This window comes from Lathyrus oleraceus, chromosome 2 (assembly GCF_024323335.1).
Source record: "Lathyrus oleraceus cultivar Zhongwan6 chromosome 2, CAAS_Psat_ZW6_1.0, whole genome shotgun sequence".
Classification (NCBI taxonomy): Eukaryota; Viridiplantae; Streptophyta; class Magnoliopsida; order Fabales; family Fabaceae; genus Lathyrus; species Lathyrus oleraceus.
In genome coordinates this window covers 483,922,666-483,947,563 of record NC_066580.1, presented here as the reverse complement: position 1 = coordinate 483,947,563, position 24,898 = coordinate 483,922,666, and the positions used below count along the sequence as shown (strand labels likewise).

The following is a 24,898-nucleotide window of genomic DNA, read 5'->3' as shown; positions in this document are numbered from 1 at the left end:
AAAAACGATCATTAAAAAGGCAGATGTCATAATTACATATATTATTATGAACATAATAAATAACATTCGGTGGGATAGGAACACAACTATTTTTAAAAACAAAGATGTACATGTGAAAAGTATATTCAACAAATCATAATTGACTATAGCAATATCCACAACAAAAACAACCTGAATAAGAAGAACAACAATAATGATGATATTAACAAAGGTCATACCATGAATAAAATAAAAATTAAAGACCAACAAGTAGAGCACCAAAGTCATTTACTAGATAATAAGGAGATTCAAAACTTCTTGTATCACAAGAAGAGGGAAGGTAAGTCTCACAATAGCAGAACCAACACTCACATGCAAAACCAAGATGAAAATCATAATCAGTCTGCAAGCAAAGGAAATAGTAATGATGATAGGAGGAACATAGGAAGCTTTATACCTCAAGTGTAAAAGGGGAACATTATTGAATGTGCTAAGAATATCACCTGCATGTCAAAAGGCAAATAAACTATCAGAGAGCCCATTAACGATAATCAAGGGTCGAATAGAATAAAGTTGAGATATAACGATCTACCCAGGGTTAAAAGGAACATGCATGATGATCAAAGTAGATGTGAAGCCTCCTTTGAAGCTACTAAGCCTATCAATGATTGCAATAGGTGAAAACCTCCCGATCCAGGATGGATAAAATGTAACTCTAATATCGACCTTGATAGTGAAGGAAAATGGGGATAAGTGTTGTTTTAAGAAATGATAAAGGGAATTTAATGTCTGCTTATACAAATTTTATGAATGGTAGAGAAAATCCGTTAACAGCTGAAGCAACCTCGCTCAATAGAGCGACCGACATTGTTATGCATTGTGGTTTCGTCAAATCTCACTTTGAAACCGACAACGAAGCCTCGCACAAATGTTGAACGTAAATGATTGTGAGTGATCAGAGGCTGGGTGGATGATTAAGGCAATAAAGACAAATGTGAAGGGGTTTAGAGAAGTTAGTGTTTCATATGATAGGAGAACAACCAACAGAGTGACACATGTTTTGTCCAAAGAAGATAAATTTCATTTGGAGTGGATTTGGATTGAGGAGGGTCTAATTTGCATAAAAGTCCAATTACAAATTGATAGGCCCAATATGTAATCATAACTACCTTTATTTTACTTTTTTTTAAGTTGTATTAATCAACCTTATACGTACGGTTAATCAAAGTTACAACACCTAATAACCAAATTATAAACTATATTAACCAATTTATTACATTCAATTAATTAATTTTATTTTTCCACTAAAATTACTTTTATTGTAAAGACACATACTAAGCAAATTATAAATTATATTAACTAAAATTTTCACCATTAATCAAAGCTATTTTTTAAGAGAAAAAATAAAAAATGATAAATGATTACCGTATTTGTGAACCAAATTATATATGATGTATGTATCGGTATGATTTTAGTGTCAAAATATTTTTTTAAAAAATATACCGTATAATTATAATTTTGGTATAAATATTGTTAATCCATCATGCATGCCCAAAAAGGTAATCTATTCTGATATGAGAATTCTTTTCCCACCGGTACAAAACTATAGTGGTAACTTTAGGGATGGGAGAAAACTTCCCTTGTGTAATACAATAGCCACTAGTAAGCAGTCCCCACAAAAGGAGCACATCATGGGTCAACATAATCATCTCTAGTCACCTTAAACAACAAACTGAATCCTAAGTCACTTGTAGACCATTAGATTTTCTCTCTTAATCTAGCTGAGCTGGCTGTAGTCAGATGTAGGGGATCCACCAGATTACGTAAACCGTGTCTCGGATCACAACAATTTAGATTCCCTACTTGAGACACCTATTCTCTTTCTATCATATCTATGATAATCTGCATTTTTAACGGCCACTTTCCTCCCTTAACACCTTTGCCAGCAGTCATTTATGATTAAAGCTACATGCGGGTCAAGCCCCTCCGGTAGGTCCAGTCTTCTATTCATAAAGCCTGCGCAGTAGACCTTAGTCCAGAAGCAGAAAGCAAAGACTAATGTTGATGTAAAATCTAAAATATCAGGGACAAAATCTCTTGAAGTATTTTCATAATTATATAGCTACGCAGATACATGCTCTAGCTGAATAGAACATACAAAAATGCTATGTTTCCCTAGTTTTCATCATCTGCGTCTGTTGAAGTGTTCTTGCAAACTGTGTCATCTATGTGCCGGAGTGGAAGAAACTTTGATACCGGGTAGATATAAAAAACCAGGTTATATGACACGTATTCAAAAATTGATCAGATGAAATGTAAATGGGTTGTTATTTGAACAACTAAAATGGATTTCAACAAGAACAAGGCAGAAAGAAAAATGTCAAAAAAAGTAGTGATGAAAGTTGTGAGAACTATATTGGAAGAAGATGATGTAATTTGTGGGCGTGGAGGCCACTGAATCCTTTTTAACCTTTGAATTCCAGGTTGGTCATTCGCACGGGATTGACAAGTTCTTTGACTTTCAAAATCCTTAGAGTTAAATACAGCTGCATCACTAGAAACAGTGATAACACCAACAAATCCCTAGAGTTAAATACAGCTGCACCACTAGAAACAGTGATAACACCAACAAGCTCGCCGTCTTCGTAAAGAGGAGTTTTTGTTACCATTGCCATAAATATTTCGCTGGGTTTTTCCTCTTTTTCGGTGGGCAATGCGCGTTGTTTTGTAGTGATTAGTTTATTTCTAAGTTTCATCACTGCACATAGAATTTTTTTATGGGGGATAAATTCTCTATCCACCACAATGTACCTTTTAAATTTTGAAGATTTCTAATGCAATTTATTATATAACTCTACCCAATTTTTTGAGGTGGGTAGATAAGAATTCACTTTTTTTTTATTTGCACCGAGTTTGTAACGGTTGGGGTTAAAGGTTGTTAGCCACGTGCGAAATGGCGGGCGGGAAAACTGTATGATGCGGACGTGTGAAATGGCGGGCGGGAAAACCATTATGAAATATAATGACGCAATACTTAATACCACAAAATTCAACCAACTCGCTTTACATCAATTAAAACACTCAAAGAAGACTTAAATAAGTATAAGAAAGGTGATGCCCACACCAAGTTATAATGTCAAGCTCGCCACATCCAACTACATTTTTTGTGGTAAGTTGTCCGCTACATTACTCAATGGAGCAAGGTCATATGAGTTGTTACCGAGATATTAACCTCCAGCGAACAACATGGTTTTTTAAACCTCATCATGCTACAAACCTGATGGTGAGTCACTATCCACTTTCTTTGATAAAACATGCTCATACTAGGTGTAACACCCCAATTCTACCCGTCGTAAATTCAATTAAAAATCAGAGTAAACAATTTTCAAACAAAATTGAGGCATCACATATATCATTTCATCAACACTTAAACAAATTACACAACACGGCAATTGCGCAAGGATCCACTTAGTCCTTGTTAAATAATAAACAACACTGTATATGGATTCACCTAGTCCATATAGCAGCAATACACACAAAAAATCGCAACGGAAATCATTTAGATAATTAAGTCGAGTCGTACATTTACACATTCAAAGAAAACAAGCAAACAAATTCCCATCACAACTATCACATACAATGATATACAAAAGGGCATTGTTACTATCAAAATCATGAAAAACGTTCATTAACCCTCTGAGTGTTACAATCCTAATCAGAACAATGACGCCAAAAGTGTGCTACCACTATCCTCCTCTCAACGCGGAGCACCTGCACGTTACCAATATAAAGGTAACGGCCAACAACAAAAGGGTGAGATACTCAAATCATATAATCAAGATAATGATAAGCAATATATAAGTAAATTCGGAAAGTTAGAAATATTGTTACAACATCGCACAATCCTTCACTTGAATGCTTATGTATTTAGTCATAAACAACTTCAATAATCATCCACAACATCAATGTTACATCATAGCATCTCATCACTTTAACATTTCATCAATCCATCATAAAACATTACGATTCATCGCATCATCGCAAAATATCACCGCACTTCATAAACCGTCACATAACAACAATTATCACAAAATGCGGAAATAAACATAACCAACATATGTGACTCAACTATGCAAATGCTATGCGGTACCGACTCGTCGCTTTGCCATTAAGGCCAAGGCTTTATGCCCACTTCGCTTTTGCCAAAAGGTCACGTCGTTATTGCCAAAAGGCCACGTCGCTTATGCAAATGTATGTGACTCCATGATAAATGATACACATACACCAAAATTATCATCGCACCAACATAACTCATCACAATGGCCGAAGCCCACGTCGCTATTGCCTTTAGGCCACGTCGCCATTCACATGCATAAAAGCATTCACACAACATCATATTCACCAACATTCATACATATGTTTATATATAAAACAAATGAGAATATTCATCACAATCAATTGTTTCATCATACAATCTCTTAGGTAATTCAACCTCATGTTATGTTTATTTACATCGCACACCTACACACTATAGTTAAGTGGTATTCCTCATTAATCAAATAGGCTTCATACTATATCAATTATTAATCACTTTTCAAAAATAATCACTTATTAAAATAAGCCCTTATAATGGCCTATAAACATCAACAACATGTAGAAAATTTCATAAGCTTCGCAACGCTTCGAACGGGGACCAAAACGGAGTTACGGTTCAAAAGTTATGACTGTTTGAAGTTTACAAAAAAAAATTCTGTCTTCAACTCAGCTGGCGCCGCGAATTTAGCAGGAAATATAGAAAATGCGTTTTTGACCGTTAAATACCTTCCGGACCTCCGATTTCGATTCTGTAAAAAGTCTCATTCTCAGATTTCAACGAACTACAATATTTTCAGTATTATAAAGCCATTCTAATCCACAATTTAACTTTTATTTCATCATTCAATTAATTTCCAACACTTCCTAAATTCACAATTTGTGAAATTACTCATACTTTAATTCATCAACACAATAGCATATTTTTCACAACATACATCAACCCCAAACCATCAACAACAACACAACACACAATGTTATTTATCATTCTTCTAAATCTAACCCTAACATTTTGCAAAGAATTGATACATGTTCAATAATCACAAACAATCAACACTACATCAAGAACACAAACAACATTTTCAAAGCAAGGAATCCAATCACAACATCAAAACCCAACAATATCCTCTAACAACCATTACCCACATAAAACCCATCATTTTTATAATTATAGGAAATGATAACTCACACCCTTACCTTAGAGATGATGATTGAGTTACTCTATAGTGTTCTAGCAAGCTTGGGTTGATCAAGATGATACTCTTCTTCTCCAATTTCCTCTTCCTCCTCCAAACCCTAACGTTTCTCTCTTTTCTTCTCTTTTCTTCTCCTTCTCTCTACTTCTTTCTATTTCCCTTCTTTCTATTTCTATTCTATTTCTATTCTTTGTTTTAATTAAATTAAAACTAACTAATGGGCTTAATTGTTACACCTCCCTTAATTACTATATACACCACTAGGTCCAATAGCTATTATACCACAATTCTTATAATTAAACTCTAATAATATATTAACACACAATAAAATATTTTACCGAAATAATTATAAATCAAACATTATAAAAATAATAGTAATAACACTTAATAAAAATCGGGGAGTTACAACTCTCCCCCACTTAAATATTTTCGTCCTCGAAAATTACCTCATTCGAATAACTCGGGGTAGGAGTCGCGCATCCTGTTCTCCAATTCCCATGTCGTGCTTTCTCCGACTGCACCAATCCAAACAACCTTCACCCAATCAATTTCCTTTCCCCGTAGGGACTTCGTCTCACGACCTTCGATCCTCAAAGGCATCGTCTCAACCGTAAGGTTATCGCGCACTTGAATATCATCCATTTGAATCACATGAGACGGATCCGGAATATACTTCCTAAGTTGAGACACATGGAACACGTCATGCAAATTCGAGAGGTTTGGCGGTAACGTCACTCTATAAGCAACTTTTCCCACTCTACTCGTAATTTGATACGGTCCAATGAAACGAGGAGTCAACTTCTTAGCTTTCAATGCTCGTCCAACACCGGTCGTAGGTGTGACTCTTAGAAACACATGATCACCCTCTTGAAATTCCAAATCCTTTCTCCTCTTATCATGATAACTCTTTTGCCTACTTTGAGAAATCTTCATCTTATCCCGAATCATCTTAACCGTCTTGGTAGTTTCTCGAACAATCTCGGGTCCAAGTACCACACTTTCACCAGATTCATGCCAACACAACGGAGTCCTACACCTCCGCCCATACAAAGCTTCAAAAGGCGCCATTTCAATACTTGAATGGTAACTATTGTTGTAAGTAAACTCCACCAATGGAAGGTGAGTATCCCATGAACCTCCTTGTTCAAGAATACACGCCCTTAACAAATCTTCCAAGGATTGGATAGTCCTCTCCGTTTGACCATCCGTCTGAGGATAATACGCCGAACTCAACCTCAACTTGGAACCTAAAGCTTCTTGCAAACTCTTCCAAAATTCTGAAGTGAACCTCGGATCTCTATCCAAAACAATACAAAGAGGAACACCGTGCAGCCTCACAATAACATTGGTATAAATCTCCGCCAACTTCGACACCGGATAACTTATGTTAATAGGAATAAAGTGAGTCGACTTCGTAAGCCTATCAACAATCACCCAAATAGCATCACATCCTCTAGATGTATTCTGTAAACCCGTCACAAAGTCCATTGAAATGCTATCCCACTTCCACTCAGGAATTTCTAACGGTTGCATCAACCCCGCAGGTTTCTAATGCTCCACCTTTGATTTCTGGCAAGTCAAGCACGCATACACGAACTGAGCTACTTCACGCTTCATTCTCGACCACCAAAATAATCTTTTCAAATCTTGGTACATCTTAGTCGCTCCGAGATGAATACTCAAATTACTCCTATGGCTTTCTTCCAAGATCATCCTTTTTATATCCACATCATCGGGAACACAAATCCTATCACGAAACCTCAACACACCTTATGCATCCAATTTGAAATCCTCATTCTCAGATCGTCCGAGTCCAATGATCACATCAACAAGTTTCATATCCAGCTTCTGAGCCTCCCTAATGCTATCAAGAAAATCATTGCTAATCTTTAACATACCCAAAATCACACTTCTTGGTGTCACCTCGATCACTAAGCTCATATCTCGGAATTTCTCAATCAACTCCAACTCTTTCATCATCAAGGTCGACATATGCAAAATCTTCCTACTTAGAGCATCGGCCACCACATTCGCTTTTCCCGGATGGTAGTTCAACCCAAAGTCATAATCCTTTAGCAATTCCAGCCATCTCCTTTGTCTCATGTTCAGCTCTTTTTGATCAAACAAATACTTCAAGCTTTTATGGTCACTAAAGACTTCAAATCTAGATCCATAAAGGTAATGTCTCCAAATTTTCAAAACAAACACAACCGCCGCAAGCTCCAAATCATGCGCAGGGTAGTTCTTCTCATGAATCCTCAATTGTCTAGAAGCATAAGTAACCACCTTACCATTCTGCATAAGCACACCTCCTAATCCCATTTTCGAAGCATCACAATAAACCACAAAAGGTTCCTCGGGATTTGGCAAAATCAAAATCGGAGTCGTTGTCAACCTTTTCTTCAACTCAAGGAAACTTTCTTCGCATCGGACATCCCACACAAAAGCAACACCCTTACAATTTAACTTAGTCAAAGGAAGTGCCAACTTAGAAAAGCCTTCTATAAACCTCCTATAGTAACATGCCAAGCCTAGGAAACTTCTTATCTCGGTAATTGACGTAGGAGCTTCCCATTGCAACACCGCATCAATCTTCGATGGATCAACCGCAATTCCGTCACCGGAAACAACATGACCAAGAAAGCTAACTTCTCTCAACCAAAACTCACACTTAGACAACTTAGCATACAATCTCTTCTCTTTCAACACTTGCAAAACAATACGCAAATGTTCCACATGCTCTTCCTCTGACTTAGAATAAATCAAAATGTCGTCTATGAACACCACCACAAATTGATCCAAATAAGGATGGAAAATGCGATTCATGTACTCCATGAATACTCCCGGCGCATTAGTAACACCGAAAGGCATCACCGTGTACTCGTAGTGTCCATAACGAGTCCTGAAAGCAGTTTTCTGAATGTCCTCATCTTTCACCTTAATTTGATGGTAGCCCGACCTTAGATCAATCTTACTGAAAATACGAGCACCCACTAAACGATCCATCAAGTCATCGATCCTTGGGAGTGGATACCTATTCTTAATCGTCACCTTATTCAATTGTCTATAATCAATACAAAGTTGCATGCTTCCGTCTTTTTTTTTCACCAGCAAAACTGGAGCTCCCCAAGGTGATACACTAGGTCTCACAAACTTCCTTTCAAGCAAATCCTCTAGCTGACTCTTCAGTTCAGCCAACTCTGATGCTGACATCCTATACGGCGCCATAGAGATGGGTCTAGTACCAGGTACAAGGTCAATAGTGAACTCAACTTCTCTTTCTAGCGGTGCACTAGGAATCTCATCGGGAAAAACTTCAGAGAAATTGCACACCACCGGCAAGTCCGCAATTACAGTCTGACTCTCCACAGACAAGCTTGCCATCAACAAGAACACCAACGCGTCTTCTTCTATGAACTCCTTCAATTTTTTCTTGGATAACAATTATGTTCTTCCCTCTTCTTCGGTAGAAGAAAACCTCACAGTGTTGTTGTAGCAATTAATATGAACATAGTTGGATTTCAACCAGTCCATACCCAATACTACATCCAACCCGACAAGCGGCAAACAAACAAGATCAACTACAAAATCTTTACCAAATATTAACAAGGGGCAACTCTTACACGCAAGAGACGTAGATACCGTTCCCTTAACGGGAACCTCAACAATCATATCTCTACCCAAGGAAGACAAAGAAAGACCCAATCTTTCAACACAATCCGCAGCAACAAAACAGTGTGTGGCACCGGTATCAATAATAGTAATTAAAGGAATGCTATTAATGAAATAAGTACCTCGAATAAGTCCATCTTCATTTGTAGTATGAGTTCCCGACAAAGCGAACACTTTACCACTCTCTTGTCCCCTCTTTGGCTTCTGACATTTAGCACTGATATGTCCTCCTTCCCCACAGTTAAAGCAAACAACATCCTTCTGCTTACAATCACGAGCCGCATGTCCCGACATACCACAACGGAAACATCTCGTTTCACCAAGCCTACACACATTACTCTTGTGACTCGGCTTTCCACACTTGAAACAAATAACATTAGCAGGAGCATCTCCCCCACTTGTTCTTCGACCCGGAATCACTTTCTGTTTCCCTTTTCCAACCGGAGTTTCATATGGCTTACCACGACTGTGTTGACCCCTTCCTCTCTTCTCAGACAAGATCTTATAGTGTGCATTGTTGTCCTCTTCAAAGATTCTACAACTATCAATCAGATCCGCAAAGACGCGAATCTTTTGATATCCCACAACTTTCTTAATTTCCGGACGCAATCCATTTTCAAACTTGATGCACTTAGAGAATTCGACATTGGCTCCATCATAGTGAGGATAGAACTTAGCCAATTCAGTGAACTTAGCAGCATACTCCGTGACTGACAAGTTCCCTTGCTTCAACTCGAGGAATTCAATCTCTTTCTTTCCTTGCACATCTTCTGGATAATAGTTCCTCAGAAATTCTCTACAAAACCCTTCCCAAGTAATCTCCTCGCCCGCAGTTTCCAACCTTAGACGAGTGTCCACCCACCAATCATCGGCTTCACCTGACAGCTTATGAGTTCCATAACGGATCTTTTGCACAAGAGTGCAATCCATCACTCTGAAGATTCTTTCAATCTCCTTCAACCAAGCCAAGGCTCCTTCAGGATTATACCTACCCAGAAAAGTAGGCGGGTTCTCCCTCTGAAACGTCGCCAGACTACGAGACCCCACGTTCTCGTCAGCATTGGGTAGGTTCTGGAACGCCTGAGCCATTACCTGCATAGCTGCAGCAAGAGCCTCATCATTCCTCCCAGTGTTTCTTCCGGCCATCTTACACTTCTGCTCATAACACACACAAGGATTAGCAACAAATTAACAACACAAGGTCGTTAAACAACAAAAGACTCAACAACGTGGTCGGATGGACCGACCTGCTATGATACCACTAATGTAACACCCCAATTCTACCCGTCGTAAATTCAATTAAAAATCAGAGTAAACAATTTTCACACAAAATTGGGGCATCACATATATCATTTCATCAACACTTAAACAAATTACACAACACGACAATTGCGCAAGGATCCACTTAGTCCTTGTTAAATAATAAACAACACTGTATATGGATTCACCTAGTCCATATAGCAGCAATACACACAAAAAATCGCAACGGAAATCATTTAGATAATTAAGTCGAGTCGTACATTTACACATTCAAAGAAAACAAGCAAACAAATGCCCATCACAACTATCACATACAATGATATACAAAAGGGCATTGTTACTATCAAAATCATGAAAAGCGTTCATTAACCCCTGAGTGTTACAATCCTAATCAGAACAATGACGCCAAAAGTGTGCTATCACTATCCTCCTCTCAACGCGGAGCACCTGCACGTTACCAATATAAAGGTAACGACCAACAACAAAAGGGTGAGATACTCAAATCATATAATCAAGATAATGATAAGCAATATATAAGTAAATTCAGAAAGTTAGAAATATTGTTACCACATCGCACAATCCTTCACTTGAATGCTTATGTATTTAATCATAAACAACGTCAATAATCATCCACAACATCAATGTTACATCATAGCATCTCATCACTTTAACATTTCATCAATCCATCATAAAACATTATGATTCATCGCATCATCGCAAAATATCACCGCACTTCATAAACCGTCACATAACAACAATTATCACAAAATGCAGAAATAAACATAACCAACATATGTGACTCAACTATGCAAATTCTATGCGGTACCGACTCGTCGCTTTGCCATCAAGGCCAAGGCTTTATGCCCACTTCGCTTTTGCCAAAAGGTCACGTCGCTATTGCCAAAAGGCCACGTCGCTTATGCAAATGTATGTGACTCCATGATAAATGATACACATACACCAAAATCATCATCGCATCAACATAACTCATCACAATGGCCGAAACCCACGTCGCTATTGCCATTTAGGCCACGTCGCCATTCACATGCATAAAAGCATTCACACAACATCATATTCACCAACATTCATACATATGTTTATATATAAAACAAATGAGAATATTCATCACAATCAATTGTTTCATCATACAATCTCTTAGGTAATTCAACCTCATGCTATGTTTATTTACATCGCACACCTACACACTATAGTTAAGTGGTATTCCTCATTAATCAAATAGGCTTCCTACTATATCAATTATTAATCATTTTTCCAAAATAATCACTTATTAAAATAAGCCCTTATAATAGCCTATAAACATCAACAACATGTAGAAAATTTAATAAGCTTCGCAACGCTTCGAACGGGGACCAAAACTGAGTTACGGTTCAAAAGTTATGACTGTTTGAAGTTTACAAAAAAAAAAATTGTTTTCAACTCAGCTGGCGCCGCGAATTTAGCAGGAAACATAGAAAATGCGTTTTTGATCGTTAAATACCTTCCGGACCTCCGATTTCGATTTCGTAAAAAGTCTCATTCTCAAATTTCAACGAACTACAATATTTTCAGTATTACAAAGTCATTCTAATCCACAATTTAACTTTTATTTCATCATTCTAAACATCATTCAATTAATTTCCAACACTTCCTAAATTCACAATTTGTGAAATTACTCATACTTTAATTCATCAACACAATAGCATATTTTTCACAACATACATCAACCCCAAACCATCAACAACAACACAACACACAATGTTATTTATCATTCTTCTAAACCTAACCCTAACATTTTGCAAAGAATTGATACATGTTCAATAATCACAAACAATCAACACTACATCAAGAACACAAACAACATTTTCAAAGAAAGGAATCCAATCACAACATCAAAACCCAACAATATCCTCTAACAACCATTACCCACATAAAACCCATCATTTTCATAATTATAGGAAATGATAACTCACACCCTTACCTTAGAGATGATGATTGAGTTACTCTATAGTGTTCTAGTAAGCTTGGGTTGATCAAGATGATGCTCTTCTTCTCCAATTTCCTCTTCCTCCTCCAAACCCTAACGTTTCTCTCTTTTCTTCTCTTTTCTCCTCCTTCTCTCTACTTCTTTCTATTTCCCTTCTTTCTATTTCTATTCTATTTCTATTCTTTGTTTTAATTAAATAAAAACTAACTAATGGGCTTAATTGTTACACCTCCCTTAATTACTATAACACCACTAGGCCCAATAGCTATTATACCACAATTCTTATAATTAAACTCTAATAATATATTAACACACAATAAAATATTTTACCGAAATAATTATAAATCAAACATTATAAAAATAATAGTAATAACACTTAATAAAAATCGGGGCGTTACACTAGGGGTGGAAACAAGCATTTCCATCGCGTTTAGTCATCCACATCCCGTGCAAAAGTTTGGAAAAAAATGAGGACGAGCGTGGTATAGTAGAGGGTGTGGGCCGAAAACCTTAGTTTGTCCCTAAAAAAAATACAAGGTGGGGCAGAACTTGCAGCCTTAAAGCCTAAAAGTGGAAAAAATTCATGTCGCTCGTTAAATGCACGCACATGCCAAAGCTCGTAAAAAAACGTGATGTACATAGTTGAGGATGCAATACTAAAACCTTAGTCCGCCATGTCAAAATTACAGGAAAAACAGGCATGTCCGGCAGACCGAGCTTGTTTTGCCACCCATATTTCATACACACTACTCTAGGATTATAACCATGATATAACATTCTCATAATCATTTAGGTGAAATCGACTATATATATATATATATATATATATATATATATATATATATATATATATATGCCTCAAATGTGACATTTTAAAAATCTTTCCCTTTATAGGTCTTATGCATGAGGGACTTTGAACCGTCATGTTATCCTTAAACCACTTCATCCATACATGCCTAATACTTTAGAGGTTGTGGACCGTCATGTTTTCCCTTAAACCACTTCGCCCTTATATGTCTCATGCTTAAAGGACTATGGACCATTATTTAAACCACTTCGCCCTTATATGTCTCATGCTTAAAGGACTATGGACCATTATGTTATAATTGAAGTAAGTTATTATTTATTGTGGGCCATCAATGAACTATCTCTGATTTCCTAAACTCACGTCTCTTATATCTAAGGTGTGATTCATTCGCCACACTGCATGAGAGTAAAAACCAATATCTACGCGGATAGATCTGATACTAAAGCTATATATATTTATCCAAAGATTTAGGTTAAGGATAACATATTTTGCATATCATAATCCTTAAACAACCTATGGCTTTGCATATCATAGACAAGTATAATTGGCGTTCACCGTCTATGCCGAGGTTTGGTAAAACTGATTAGAACCTTAAGTTTAATCTGTGCAAATACTAGGATGATAAAGACAACGATGAAAATGATGAGGAGGGCCAAGCCTACAAAACTCAAAACAACCTCTATGACATAGACCACACGGAGGAATAAAGATTCAAAAAAATAATCCCAATCTTTTTCCATCACCGAACCTCTTCATAAAAAAAGACACCAATGGTGTTTTGTGCCGACCAATGCCCAAAACCTACCGGTCTATGTAAACCAAGATCCGGGACCCCCTAGATCCGTGTCGACCAAAGATCCTAGTTCCACTACTCCTCACCGGTCAAAGGCCCAATGGTATGAGGCCCATTACCTCGCCTACTCCGCCAGATCCAAGGTATCAATATATTCGTAAATGGCTTTAAGGTACACACACGCAATCTCAAATCTCAAATTTCAATATCACTTATCTTGAACCCTAACCGACTTAAGCGTTAGAGTTCTAACCATGCAGGTACCTTCATTAGGTCCACCGTATCGGAAATAGCAACACTGGTTATTAGCGTCATATCGGAAGCAATACTACTGATTCAAGAAGCACCATTATCACAACCTTCGATCCATGATGTCACATCAGTAAACAACATCAGAAGTTTCGTTATGTCGCAGTTTCCACAATTATCACCAATTCTGGTTTTGCAACATAACAAATGGAAACTTCAACCATCCTCATTGGTTTAATAGGTGACCAAAACATTTGTTTTTGATGAGTCATCTCCCTCATGATAAATTAGTTGAATCTGCCACAGATCATCTGATCACTCTTGGGATCAAACCAATCAACATTCTTGCTCTTACTTTTCTCAACACCATCGGGTATGTTATAATCTTTTTAGCTTTTATTTGAGGTCGAGCCAAGACGATGCCTTTATGCACAACAACTTACACCTCCGAATAGTTTGCTTTTTTCTATCTGAATCAGAATATAAACTTCTATTAACTTTGTTAAAAGGTAATAAGTTGGCGTAAGATGCAAATTCAAAGCTCAACATTCCTCTCGTCTCAACTTTTCTTACTAAAACTGAAGAAGAAATAAAGCTTATAATCTCTGCAAACCATCATGAGTAAGGTTGAAAATCTGACTCAATAACAAACCATCTGATATAACACTTTTCCTCCACACATCAAGTACCACGAGTTGCCGCTAGGGAGTTATACTGAGTTAGCAAAACCTGGTTACGTTAGTGAAAAACATAGAATCGGTTCATTGACTCACTAAGTTGGAATTTCATGCTTTATAATCAATTAGACCGCGACTTCAATCGATTATGGCATAGAAAATTAAGAAATAAATTTCCAGATCCAAACTCTAATCAATTAAAGTTTATTGAGCGAGTTCGCCCCATGATAAATTAGATTGATTTCTAATTAATTAGAGAATGAGTTTTCATTTCCTAATTGATTAACTAAGCCTCTTGATCAATTAAACAATGGTTATAAACATTTTAAAGAATATTTTAAAAATAAATGAAATTTAAGAAGATGTATGAATATGTGCATTATCTTAGTTTATTTGTTGAACTACTAATATTTAATTTAATATTACATAAATTTAATATTACATAAATAGATAAAATAAGGATAATTAGTGAGTTTTTTTAGATGTCTTTCTTTTTATATGAAGATTTTTAATTTTAGTTATCTCTATGTAGATCATCAAAAATCTTCTCATTTTTTTATTTGATTTACGTTTCTTTCTTTACTTATGATTTTTCTTTACTTTCTTTTATATTATCAAAATCAAAATTATCATCACTATATATATATATATATATATATATATATATATATATATATATATATATATATATATATATATATATATATATATATATATATATATATATATATACATCTACGGATTATACATTTAGAATGGGTTTGGATGAGGAAATTAGAAATTTTAAGAAAATTTAAAATTTTAAACAATTTAAATGATTCAATTGAAATTCATTCATTTTTAAATTCTTTTATTTGAATTTAGTATTAAAATGATTCATTTTTATATTTTTGGGGTCATTTTCATAAATTTTAAAACTTTTGGAACAAATTTACAATATGAAAAATAAGAATCAATTTGCAATTTTTAAAATTTAAAATGACCAATTTGTAAAATTTGAAAATTGTAATAGACTTATTTGCAATTATTTAAAAATTTTATGGGTGATTCTGAAAATTTCATAAATATGAGGACCATCTAACAAAAAATTAAAAAAATTAATAATAAATAATTTAACATTTACAATTATATGAGAGGGCAATTAGAAGAAAAAAAGTTTTTAACTTGGTGATAAAACTTCTTTTGTTTGAAAGTAAGAGGATAAAAGGCAAAGATCAACGCTGGCACCGTTACCGTTAGGTTCATTTCGATTATTCTAACTGAATGTATTCTTTAGGGCCCAAAAAAAACCGCCAAACTGCTTCCGTTCGGTTTTTCATGTATCATCTCTGTTTAGCCAAGTAAAAAACTAGTGAATACTTTGAAAACCGTAACCGCCAAGAATGACATCACCGTCCCCTTGTAGCACCGTAACCATCATCTTCTTAGTTTATTTCTTTCTTGCACTCCATGTCGCCGGAGTTCAAATCATTTCCAAATCAAAGCTTGAGAAATGCGAGAAGAATTCAAACTCCGATGATCTCAATTGCACTACCAAAATGGTTGTCAGCATGGCTGTTCCCAGTGGCTCGGTAAAATCATCAACCATGCTATTCACTGTTTTTGCATTTTTTTTTGGTATAATACTGAATATAATAATGATGATGATGATGATGGTGTTTTTTTACTAGAGTGGAGGAGAGGCTTCTATTGTTGCGGAATTGGTGGAGGTAGAAGAAAATTCGTCCACCAAAATGCAGACATTGCGGATTCCGCCTGTCATAACGATCAACAAAACTGCTGCTTATGCAGTGTATGAGTTAACATACATACGAGTATGATGTTCCTCTCTTCCTTTTAATTACTACTTGTTTTTAGGGTTTTTGCATTCAGCGTTATACAATATAAGGTAAATAATTTGGAATTGGATGATTCTATGGTTTAATTAGGGTTTTGGATGATTCTATTTACAAAGCAATTGGCTGAACGGGGATTGTTGTTTTTATAGTTTGTTTGATTTTGTTAGTGAAAGTTTTTGCGGTTATTTTGCAGGATGTTCCTTATAAGCCTGAAGAGTATTATGTTCAGACACGAAAATGTGAGCCAGATGCTGGTGCAAATATTGTGAAGATATGCGAGAGGTGAGCCATGTTTTGTTATGGCTTTCCTATTAACTAGAGTCTGAGAAAATAGTTGATTTCACTGCTTACTTTCTGGTACTTGTGTTGCAGACTGCGAGATGAAGATGGTCATATCATCGAGAATACTCAGGTGGGCTTTTCTTTCACTCCGGGTTTGCTTGATAAGTTGTAGTTTTGAAGGAAAAAAAGAGCCTGTGGTTTGGTAACATTTACAAATTTTTACAATGTTGACCAGTACATCAAACCATAAAGAGTAATCATTAGGCATTTCACTTAAACCCTTAAAACATTAGGCATTTCACTTAAACCCTTAAAACATTAGGCATACGAGACTATTCCACCATACTAATTTTATTGTCCAATTTTAACCTATGTAAGACTCCAAAATCACAATCGATTTCCCAACAATATCATTTTATTTGCATTTAAAACACGATACCCAACTTATCTTGAGAGAACACTTACATTTATAGTCATTAATTGATTGATAGTCATAGGTGACAGACTTACTTGAGTCTTTAATTTGCAGGTGGTTTAAGTTAGATTTATGTTAAGTAGTTTAAGTAATTTGAAGCAATCTTCATTGGCCTCCCTACCTTTGTGCAGTGATATTGATGTGCCTATGCACACTTCATTGCGCTTCACCTTTGTTGATAAAAGATATATTCTTGTTTTCTGAATCATGATGTTTTAAAATGTTACCTTTGAAAAAGACTGCGAGTCAATCTTAGTTTCCATTTACAATTTCTGTGCTAGGGGCTACAATGTCAACTTAAAAAGAATATACTGATACTCAGCTAGAAGAATAGTTCTTGATTTGTCACTGTATTCTTTGTCATTTTACCTTCCACTTCTGACTAGCGTTTAATATCTCTCTATTTCCATCTTAATTTAGCCAACATGTTGTCCATGTGGACCCCAGCGACGGATGCCTTCGTCCTGTGGAAACTTCTGTAAGTGTATTTTTTTTGTCAATGTTCTTAAGCTCTTTTCATAAAACAAGCTCTTATGTTGTTACATGAATCTAACTTCTGTGTGACATTATTTAACTAGTTGACAAAATGACAAAAGGAAAGGCCAATACCGCACATTGTGTGCGCTTTCCAGGTGAATGGTAAGCTTCCATCCTTTTTATTTCAATTGCGATTTATTTGGGCCATGCCGGTTGATATATGGCCTTGTATCGATTTGTCTAGAGATGGTATTGTTTATGTGTTAGACTTGTGGATTCTTAAACTTCTAAACTTGTTTTCTAACTTGTGTAAAAAAAAACTTGTTTTCTAACTTGTAAACATATTTATTTTAAATATTTTAATTTTCTCTGCACAAACAGTTCAATTTATCTTACTTTTCTGTTAGTTCCAAATTTAAGAAGCTAAGAAATTGTGTTGATTGCAATAATACAGTAGCTTTTACGGGGGAGTATGTTCTAATTTTAAGGATCAATACTTTCAGTGAAGAAGCATTTACTCTTTGTAATTGTGTAGTATGCTGTCTTGTTTTAACCATATTCACCTCTTAAATTTGAAAAAGTGAAAGTGACTTCCTTGTTTGACACTAGGTAGAGCTCATATTCCTTCTTCTCTCTATCTCTTAATCATTTCAGGTTTCATGTTTTTGGCATTGGGCGGCGAACATTAGGATTTAGTGTTCGAATACAGGTGAAGAGTGGAACTAAAATCTCGGTATGTAATTATTGGTTTTCTTATGAAATAATATTATATTTAAATGTGTCATTTGTCATGGGAAGACATTTACCATACACACATTTTTAAATGGTAGACCAATACACCATATTATTATTTTTTGGATAAGAAAAAAGATATATTAAGCAAAGTGTTCTAAGCACGAGGCTTACCAAGTACACGAGAAAACAACACACGCCATATGTTATTATCGTTGTTTAATTGTTTACGGTAATATCATCATCCGATAATATGATTTGTAATTGATGCAGTGCAAGTGCAACCTTGCTGTGGACTCTATTTTGCCTCCTGATTCTTGTATTTTTTAATCACTTTTGGATCAACAACACTAGTTTTAATATTTATTTTCTTATAAATTTGAATGAACAAAAGGGCTAGTACTTGGTCCTTCCTTTTCTCTTTCTCCATGAATTTGAATGGGTAATAGGCTAAGAATACCATGTCTGTATTCATAGTTTTTATGAAAAAAGAAGCAGTTTAGTCCTTGAAAATATCTTAACCTTACTTTAATCCTTGAAAAAGCACATGTTTCTTTTACATTTCTTGAATATTACAAAACTTGTCCATCCATAATTCTTCTGGCAGGAAGTAGTTGTGGGTCCTGAAAGCAGAACAGTGACATCTGATGATAAATTTTTGAGGGTTAATCTTATTGGAGATTTTGTTGGCTATACGAATATACCAAATTTTGAGGATTTCTATCTCGTTGTTCCAAGGCAGGTAGGTATGCTTCCATTACTTATCTATAATAATTGACTATTTGACTTTGGTTAAATTTTAGCTCTGTATTGTTTTGCAAGTCTGAAGCTCCATATTTCTCAACAGTCTCCTCCAATCCCTAGATTAGTCATTTTATTAATGTCAAGGACCTTTTTGTGATTTTTTAATACATATCACACTCATTAGCAATGAACAAATTTTACATACCTTGGCATTATTCACAACTTTTTCAAGCTTAAACCAAATATTAACAGATTTTTCTTTTACATATCACACTCATTAGCAATGAACAAATTGTACATACCTTGGCATTATTCACAACATTTCAAGCTTAAACGAACTATTGACAGATTTTTCTTTTGGTAGGGTGACCCTGGTCAACCACACGACTTGGGGAGAAACATTTCTATGTGGATGCTTCTTGAGAGGGTCAGATTTACCTTAGATGGTATTGAATGTAACAAAATCGGTATCAGTTATGAAGCTTTCAATAGACAACCAAACTTTTGTGCTTCACCCTTTTGGAGTTGCTTGCATAATCAATTGTGGAATTTTCGGGAGGTCAGTGCTGTAACAATTTTAAAACATCCAAACATAAGTCACCTCACTTCAAAATCAACTGTAACAAAATTATCTCACAATCAATTTCATTCAAAGTCGTTTTTTATGTTCACCCAATCACACACTACGCCTCTAACACCTGACATTGGGCTTTTACGCCCAAAGATTTCAATGACTTTAAGAAATGAATTTTACATCAATGAACATAAAGTTTCTTTGTTACAAATCTTATTTCTTATATTAACCAATTATTAACTGGAACTTCATATCCAGTTTTCTCATAGTTTAAAATTTGAAAGAAACTTTTTGTCATTAACAGGCTGACCTGAATCGATTAAGTAGGAATCAGGTGCCACTCTATGGTTTGGAAGGAAGATTTCAAAGGATAAACCAGCATCCAGTTATGGCACATTGATTGTATGTTTTATTTGATATGGTTATTCTATTAGAAATGAAATCTTATTTGATTTGTCTGCAGAATGCTGGGAGTTTTTCTTTCTCCATTGGAATTACAGAGGTTCTTAATACAAATATAGTGATAGAATTAAGTGCCAATGATGTAGACTATGTTTATCAAAGGTACTATTGTTTCTTTGGTACATGTATTATTTTGAAACAATGGCACTCTTTTCTGTCATGTTGGCTATCATCATTAGATTCATTACTACTGCTCCTACATATTTTTCTATTTTTGTAATCACTATATATATCACTAGTTACTAAAGTTGGTGGTAATCTGTAACATTTCCTTTTGAAGCTGATGCACAAACTTTTTTATTTTTTAACTTGAACGGGATTGTGCTGACAGAAAACAAAATGACATTTTTGTTTACTTTGGTTTTCATAATTTTTTCCCACTAATATTACAAATTTGTCACATTGGTTTCACTTTTGTTTGCTTTCTTTTACTTAAAGAAAAAGGCAAGTTGGTTGTTTGGTAATTATTAGCCAATTTTGTTTATGGGAAAATGATTCCGTAATGAAGTCAATTTTGTTTATTAAACGACCTAGGAATGACTTTTGATTTGGTATGATGTCCACCAGAGTCATTGTCTTGTCTCTATGGCAGAGTTTGGGAAAATTAGTTTGATAAGTTTCCTTTTCTCTAGGAGCCCGGGAAAGATCATGAGTGTGAGTGTCCCTACATTTGAAGCCCTTACTCAATTTGGACTTGCGACAATCACAACTAAGAATACTGGTGAGGTGGAAGCATCATATAGTTTGACGGTATTCTGGTTCTCAACCTTCCCATCATATTTTCTTACATTCTTTGTATATATTTATTTAACTTCTATGTTGTGCTTCATGTAATCTATTTGTTACAATTCTACTTTTACTTTGACGATGGAATGTTGATTTGGTTATTTTATAATTAAACGTCAAATATGCTTTGTATAATTTTAGTTGTTGTAACTCCTTACAGAAAAATTTCAGGGTTAAAATGTCATTTGTGTTCCATTCTATTTCCTTGCTTATAATATCTGATAAACTGGTGGTTATAAATTTCTATGAAGAACTGGAGGATCTGTGATCATAGTTTATATAAGGGCATCGTTGAAATTATAGCGAAGGAATATTTAGTACTATTTGCATTGGGTATAACACACAAAAAGCAATATTTACATATACCGTCTAACCCTGTAAGTCACAAAGTTGACTGATTATGTTAAATCTAGGAAACACGGACACCCCGAACACGATCCCGACACTGACACGGCAACACCGGTAATAATTTTAAAAAATGAATAAATTAAACGTAATCACAAGTGTCGGCGCAGGTGTCTGACACAGACGCGGACACGCCTTTTTTCAGAGGTGTCAGTGCTACATAGCGTAAATAATTAACTGTATCCACTACGTTAATAGGCACAATGTTTATTGTTAAGTTTAGCGCTTCACATCTTCCTTCTCACCCATAAGATTCAGATAAAAATATGATTGGTTAAATTATCTCTAGTCAGTTAATTGAATTGGCTACTTCAGATGGCAATGAAAATAACAAATGCATGCTTCATATACTTATGTTTAATTAGGGTAACTACTCGCAATATTTAATTCAACTGCATTTAAAGTTTGCTCATATTGTGTTGCAGTTTAATTGCTCCAAAGAGATCACCCTGATGGAGGTACTATGCTGAAACATTTGTTCAACTTCAGCATATTGATTTTTGACCATTCCAGTTTTATAGTTTCATTGGTCTTCAAGTTTAGGTATTTAATTTTTATTGAACATTGCTCAGGAGCAATTTTTGATCATGAAGCCAAATGAGATTACAACCCGATCATTCAAAATCTACCCAAACACTGATCAAGCTTCCAAATATTCCTGTGCAGGTAAAGTTGAAGCTTAAGATTAATACATTGTTATTTGTTAGTATAAGGAAAATGCTGATATTCAAATTATGCCTATTTTTGGGTGTTTTTAATGAAGCCATATTGAAGGACTCTGATTATACTGAAGTTGATAGAGCTGAGTGTCAATTTACTACTACTGGAACTGTTCTTGACAATGGAACACAGGTCTGTTCCTTCCGGAGTAATGTCTAGAAATGTTAAGTGCTTATTCTCCTATGACATGAAAACAGCAGTATTGTTTGTTTGATGTTGACTCACCTAGTGGAAAAAGACTTTGGTTATTATATTTTCGTATTCAAAGCAGTATATTTTTGTTATGATGTTTCTTAAAATCTTTAATGAGTCAAATCATGAGAAAAAAGTATTCCCCTCCCTATAAAATAAGGGTGAGACTTGCTGCATTTGTACTGGTAAACTCCACACAATATTTATATGCTCAAGGAATCAGTTAGGGTTCATTTTTACATGGGATATGATCAATAATGCATGGACTTGAGGTGACTTAAGGCTTTTGTTTTGCCATATTCCTTACTAACCAATTTATTTTAATATAATTTCTCAACCTTAATTGATTTTGTTGGTGTTTAAAATTGGAGTTTCTCACAATCTCAAACTTTCTAAAAATACCATAAATGCTAATGGCTATTCAAATATTTTTTTTAGGAAAATATGTTAGAAATCATAATTCAGAAGTGGCACAGTTAAGGGTGTATGTAAGAAGAGATCATGAACTCATACTTGAACACCTATTTCAATTACCATATGAGTGAACTTGTGTTGGATGACTAATAGCAACTAATCAAAAGGGTAGTGTTACAAAGTATGGTCTTTGTGTAAAAATTACTGAAGATTAGGAAAAGAAAACTAAGAGAATGGTCAATGGAAAAACAGTTGAACCAGATAATGTAACTATGGAGGCATTAAATGGTCTAATAGAGGAAGATCTAGATGGCTCATAAAATGGTTTAATAAGAATGTGAGCTTTAAGAGAGTGGATGAAAAGTACCTTAATCCCTATATATCAGAACAAGGGGGCATACCAAACTGTGATAATTGTCTCTTGAGGTATACTTTTGAGTTTTAATTTAGTGGAGGTTACACAAACGGTTCCATAATATCTCTTTTACTAACGATAACACATATACTACAACTTCTCATAGAAAAGACATTCTGGTGATATTTTGTTAAAAAATGTTTCAATTATTATAGGTGATGTAATGCGTATGTTACGGAAACTGTAATCAAGTAGTCCTATCATGTAGATCACTAAACCATTGATTATTTCAGGGGATACCTTTTCAACCCCCAGAGACTGGTATGAATGGTTTCTTTGATTCTATTGAAAGAATGTGGAATAAACTATGGACAGGCTTAATAGAATTTATTACCGGAAAAAATTGCAGGTATCATTTTCTACTATACATGTTATATCATTTGAATTCTAGAATGTAAGTGTCAGAGTGGGTTTCTCAAATTCTGTATCATTTTACATGCACTAACTGCTGTGAACATGTTGAATGCTGTATATTTTTCATGGAGGATTATTTTGCGCAAAACTTATTATTTCAACAGTCTAGTTTGCAACTGAAGGATACAAAAAGTTGGTTTACTCGGTGATTTAAATGTTTTGTTATAACTTTAATAACTGAGTATAAATCACTTATACGGAGAAGTAGAGTATTGGTAGATCAGTAACCATGTATATTCCCATACTTGACCATAACTTTTGTCCAGTATTGACTCATTTGTTTGGAGAAATTATCTTATCTAATCCTTCCCCATCCCATGGTTTGGGTGGGTGTACAGAGAAAAATGCTCTGGCTTTTTTGACTTCAAGTGCCACATACAATATGTTTGCTTGAGTTGGATAATGATGTTTGGTCTGTTTTTGGCCATTTTTCCTACAGGTATGTCTTCTGTTATATATATATATATATATATATATATATATATATATATATATATATATATATATATATATATATATATTAATATACTGCAATTCATAAATTAAGTAGAACACATTGACATAAGTACTGTTCTTTGAATTGTAGTACTTGTGCTGTTATGGCTTTTGCACCAGAAAGGTCTATTTGATCCTCTTTATGACTGGTGGGAGGATAGTTGTGGTGCTGATGAGCAATTCATCATGAATAAACATAGAGTCAAAATTAACCAGGCACACCACCATATTCATGACAAAAAACATCATAAACCAGAGCTCAGGCATACGAACCGCCGTACTCCAAATAGGCGAAAGACCAGTTATGAGCACCATCACAAGCACAAAAATTCTGAAAGGAATTCTGATCATCTACACCACGTTCAGAAAGAAATGCACAAGCATAGACAAAACAAGCATATGGATAGTTTGCAGCATAATGATGATAACAATCCTGCACAACATCACAAACACAGAAAGGAGCAGGAACCTTCAACAGGACTGATCAAAGAGCTGAGGCATGATAACATAAGGCATGCAAATCATGACAAACACAAACATGTTTTGGTATATGATCCTGGGTCTGAGTAGAGAAAGTTGCGCACGGCTTTAAAATTCAACCCAGTCAGTTATCTCGTAGAAAGTAGTGTTTTAGAGCAACTTTGTGTCTACTTCATATAATCATAGGTATATCCTTTATTTTTATTTTGTTTCTACTAGCCATCATTCTTCATTTCTATCCCTACCGTATGGGGTGTGGAGGACAAGAATCGAGGAATGGAAG

General features: G+C 35.1%; 2 protein-coding genes across 2 annotated transcripts; one reads left to right on the top strand and one right to left on the bottom strand.

Moving 5' to 3' along the window:
• Positions 1 to 8,711: 8,711 nt before the first annotated feature.
• On the bottom strand, positions 8,712 to 10,085 carry LOC127123870 (uncharacterized). Its single transcript, XM_051054050.1, has one exon. It carries the CDS (start codon positions 10,083 to 10,085, stop codon positions 8,712 to 8,714), a length of 1,374 nt encoding a protein of 457 aa, XP_050910007.1.
• A 5,874-nt stretch (positions 10,086 to 15,959) lies between these two features.
• On the top strand, positions 15,960 to 24,868 carry LOC127120709 (protein HAPLESS 2). Its single transcript, XM_051051230.1, has 18 exons — positions 15,960 to 16,281; positions 16,381 to 16,524; positions 16,742 to 16,830; positions 16,921 to 16,960; positions 17,726 to 17,783; positions 17,884 to 17,944; positions 18,437 to 18,515; positions 19,122 to 19,256; positions 19,623 to 19,817; positions 20,137 to 20,217; positions 20,296 to 20,396; positions 20,927 to 21,044; positions 21,911 to 21,943; positions 22,058 to 22,151; positions 22,249 to 22,337; positions 23,460 to 23,575; positions 23,979 to 24,079; positions 24,227 to 24,868. Exons 1-18 carry the CDS (start codon positions 16,093 to 16,095, stop codon positions 24,703 to 24,705), a joined length of 2,202 nt encoding a protein of 733 aa, XP_050907187.1. The 5' UTR covers positions 15,960 to 16,092; the 3' UTR covers positions 24,706 to 24,868.
• Positions 24,869 to 24,898: the final 30 nt, after the last annotated feature.

Excerpts from the sequence above, each read along its gene's own strand:
- LOC127120709 (XM_051051230.1), top strand. The coding sequence starts at position 16,093 with ATGACATCACCGTCCCCTTGTAGCACCGTAACCATCATCTTCTTAGTT. Across the intron at positions 21,944-22,057 it reads AAGAGATCACCCTGATGGAG|GAGCAATTTTTGATCATGAA; the intron begins GTACTATGCTGA and ends AACATTGCTCAG. Across the intron at positions 23,576-23,978 it reads ATTACCGGAAAAAATTGCAG|AGAAAAATGCTCTGGCTTTT; the intron begins GTATCATTTTCT and ends GTGGGTGTACAG.
- LOC127123870 (XM_051054050.1), bottom strand. The coding sequence starts at position 10,085 with ATGGCCGGAAGAAACACTGGGAGGAATGATGAGGCTCTTGCTGCAGCT.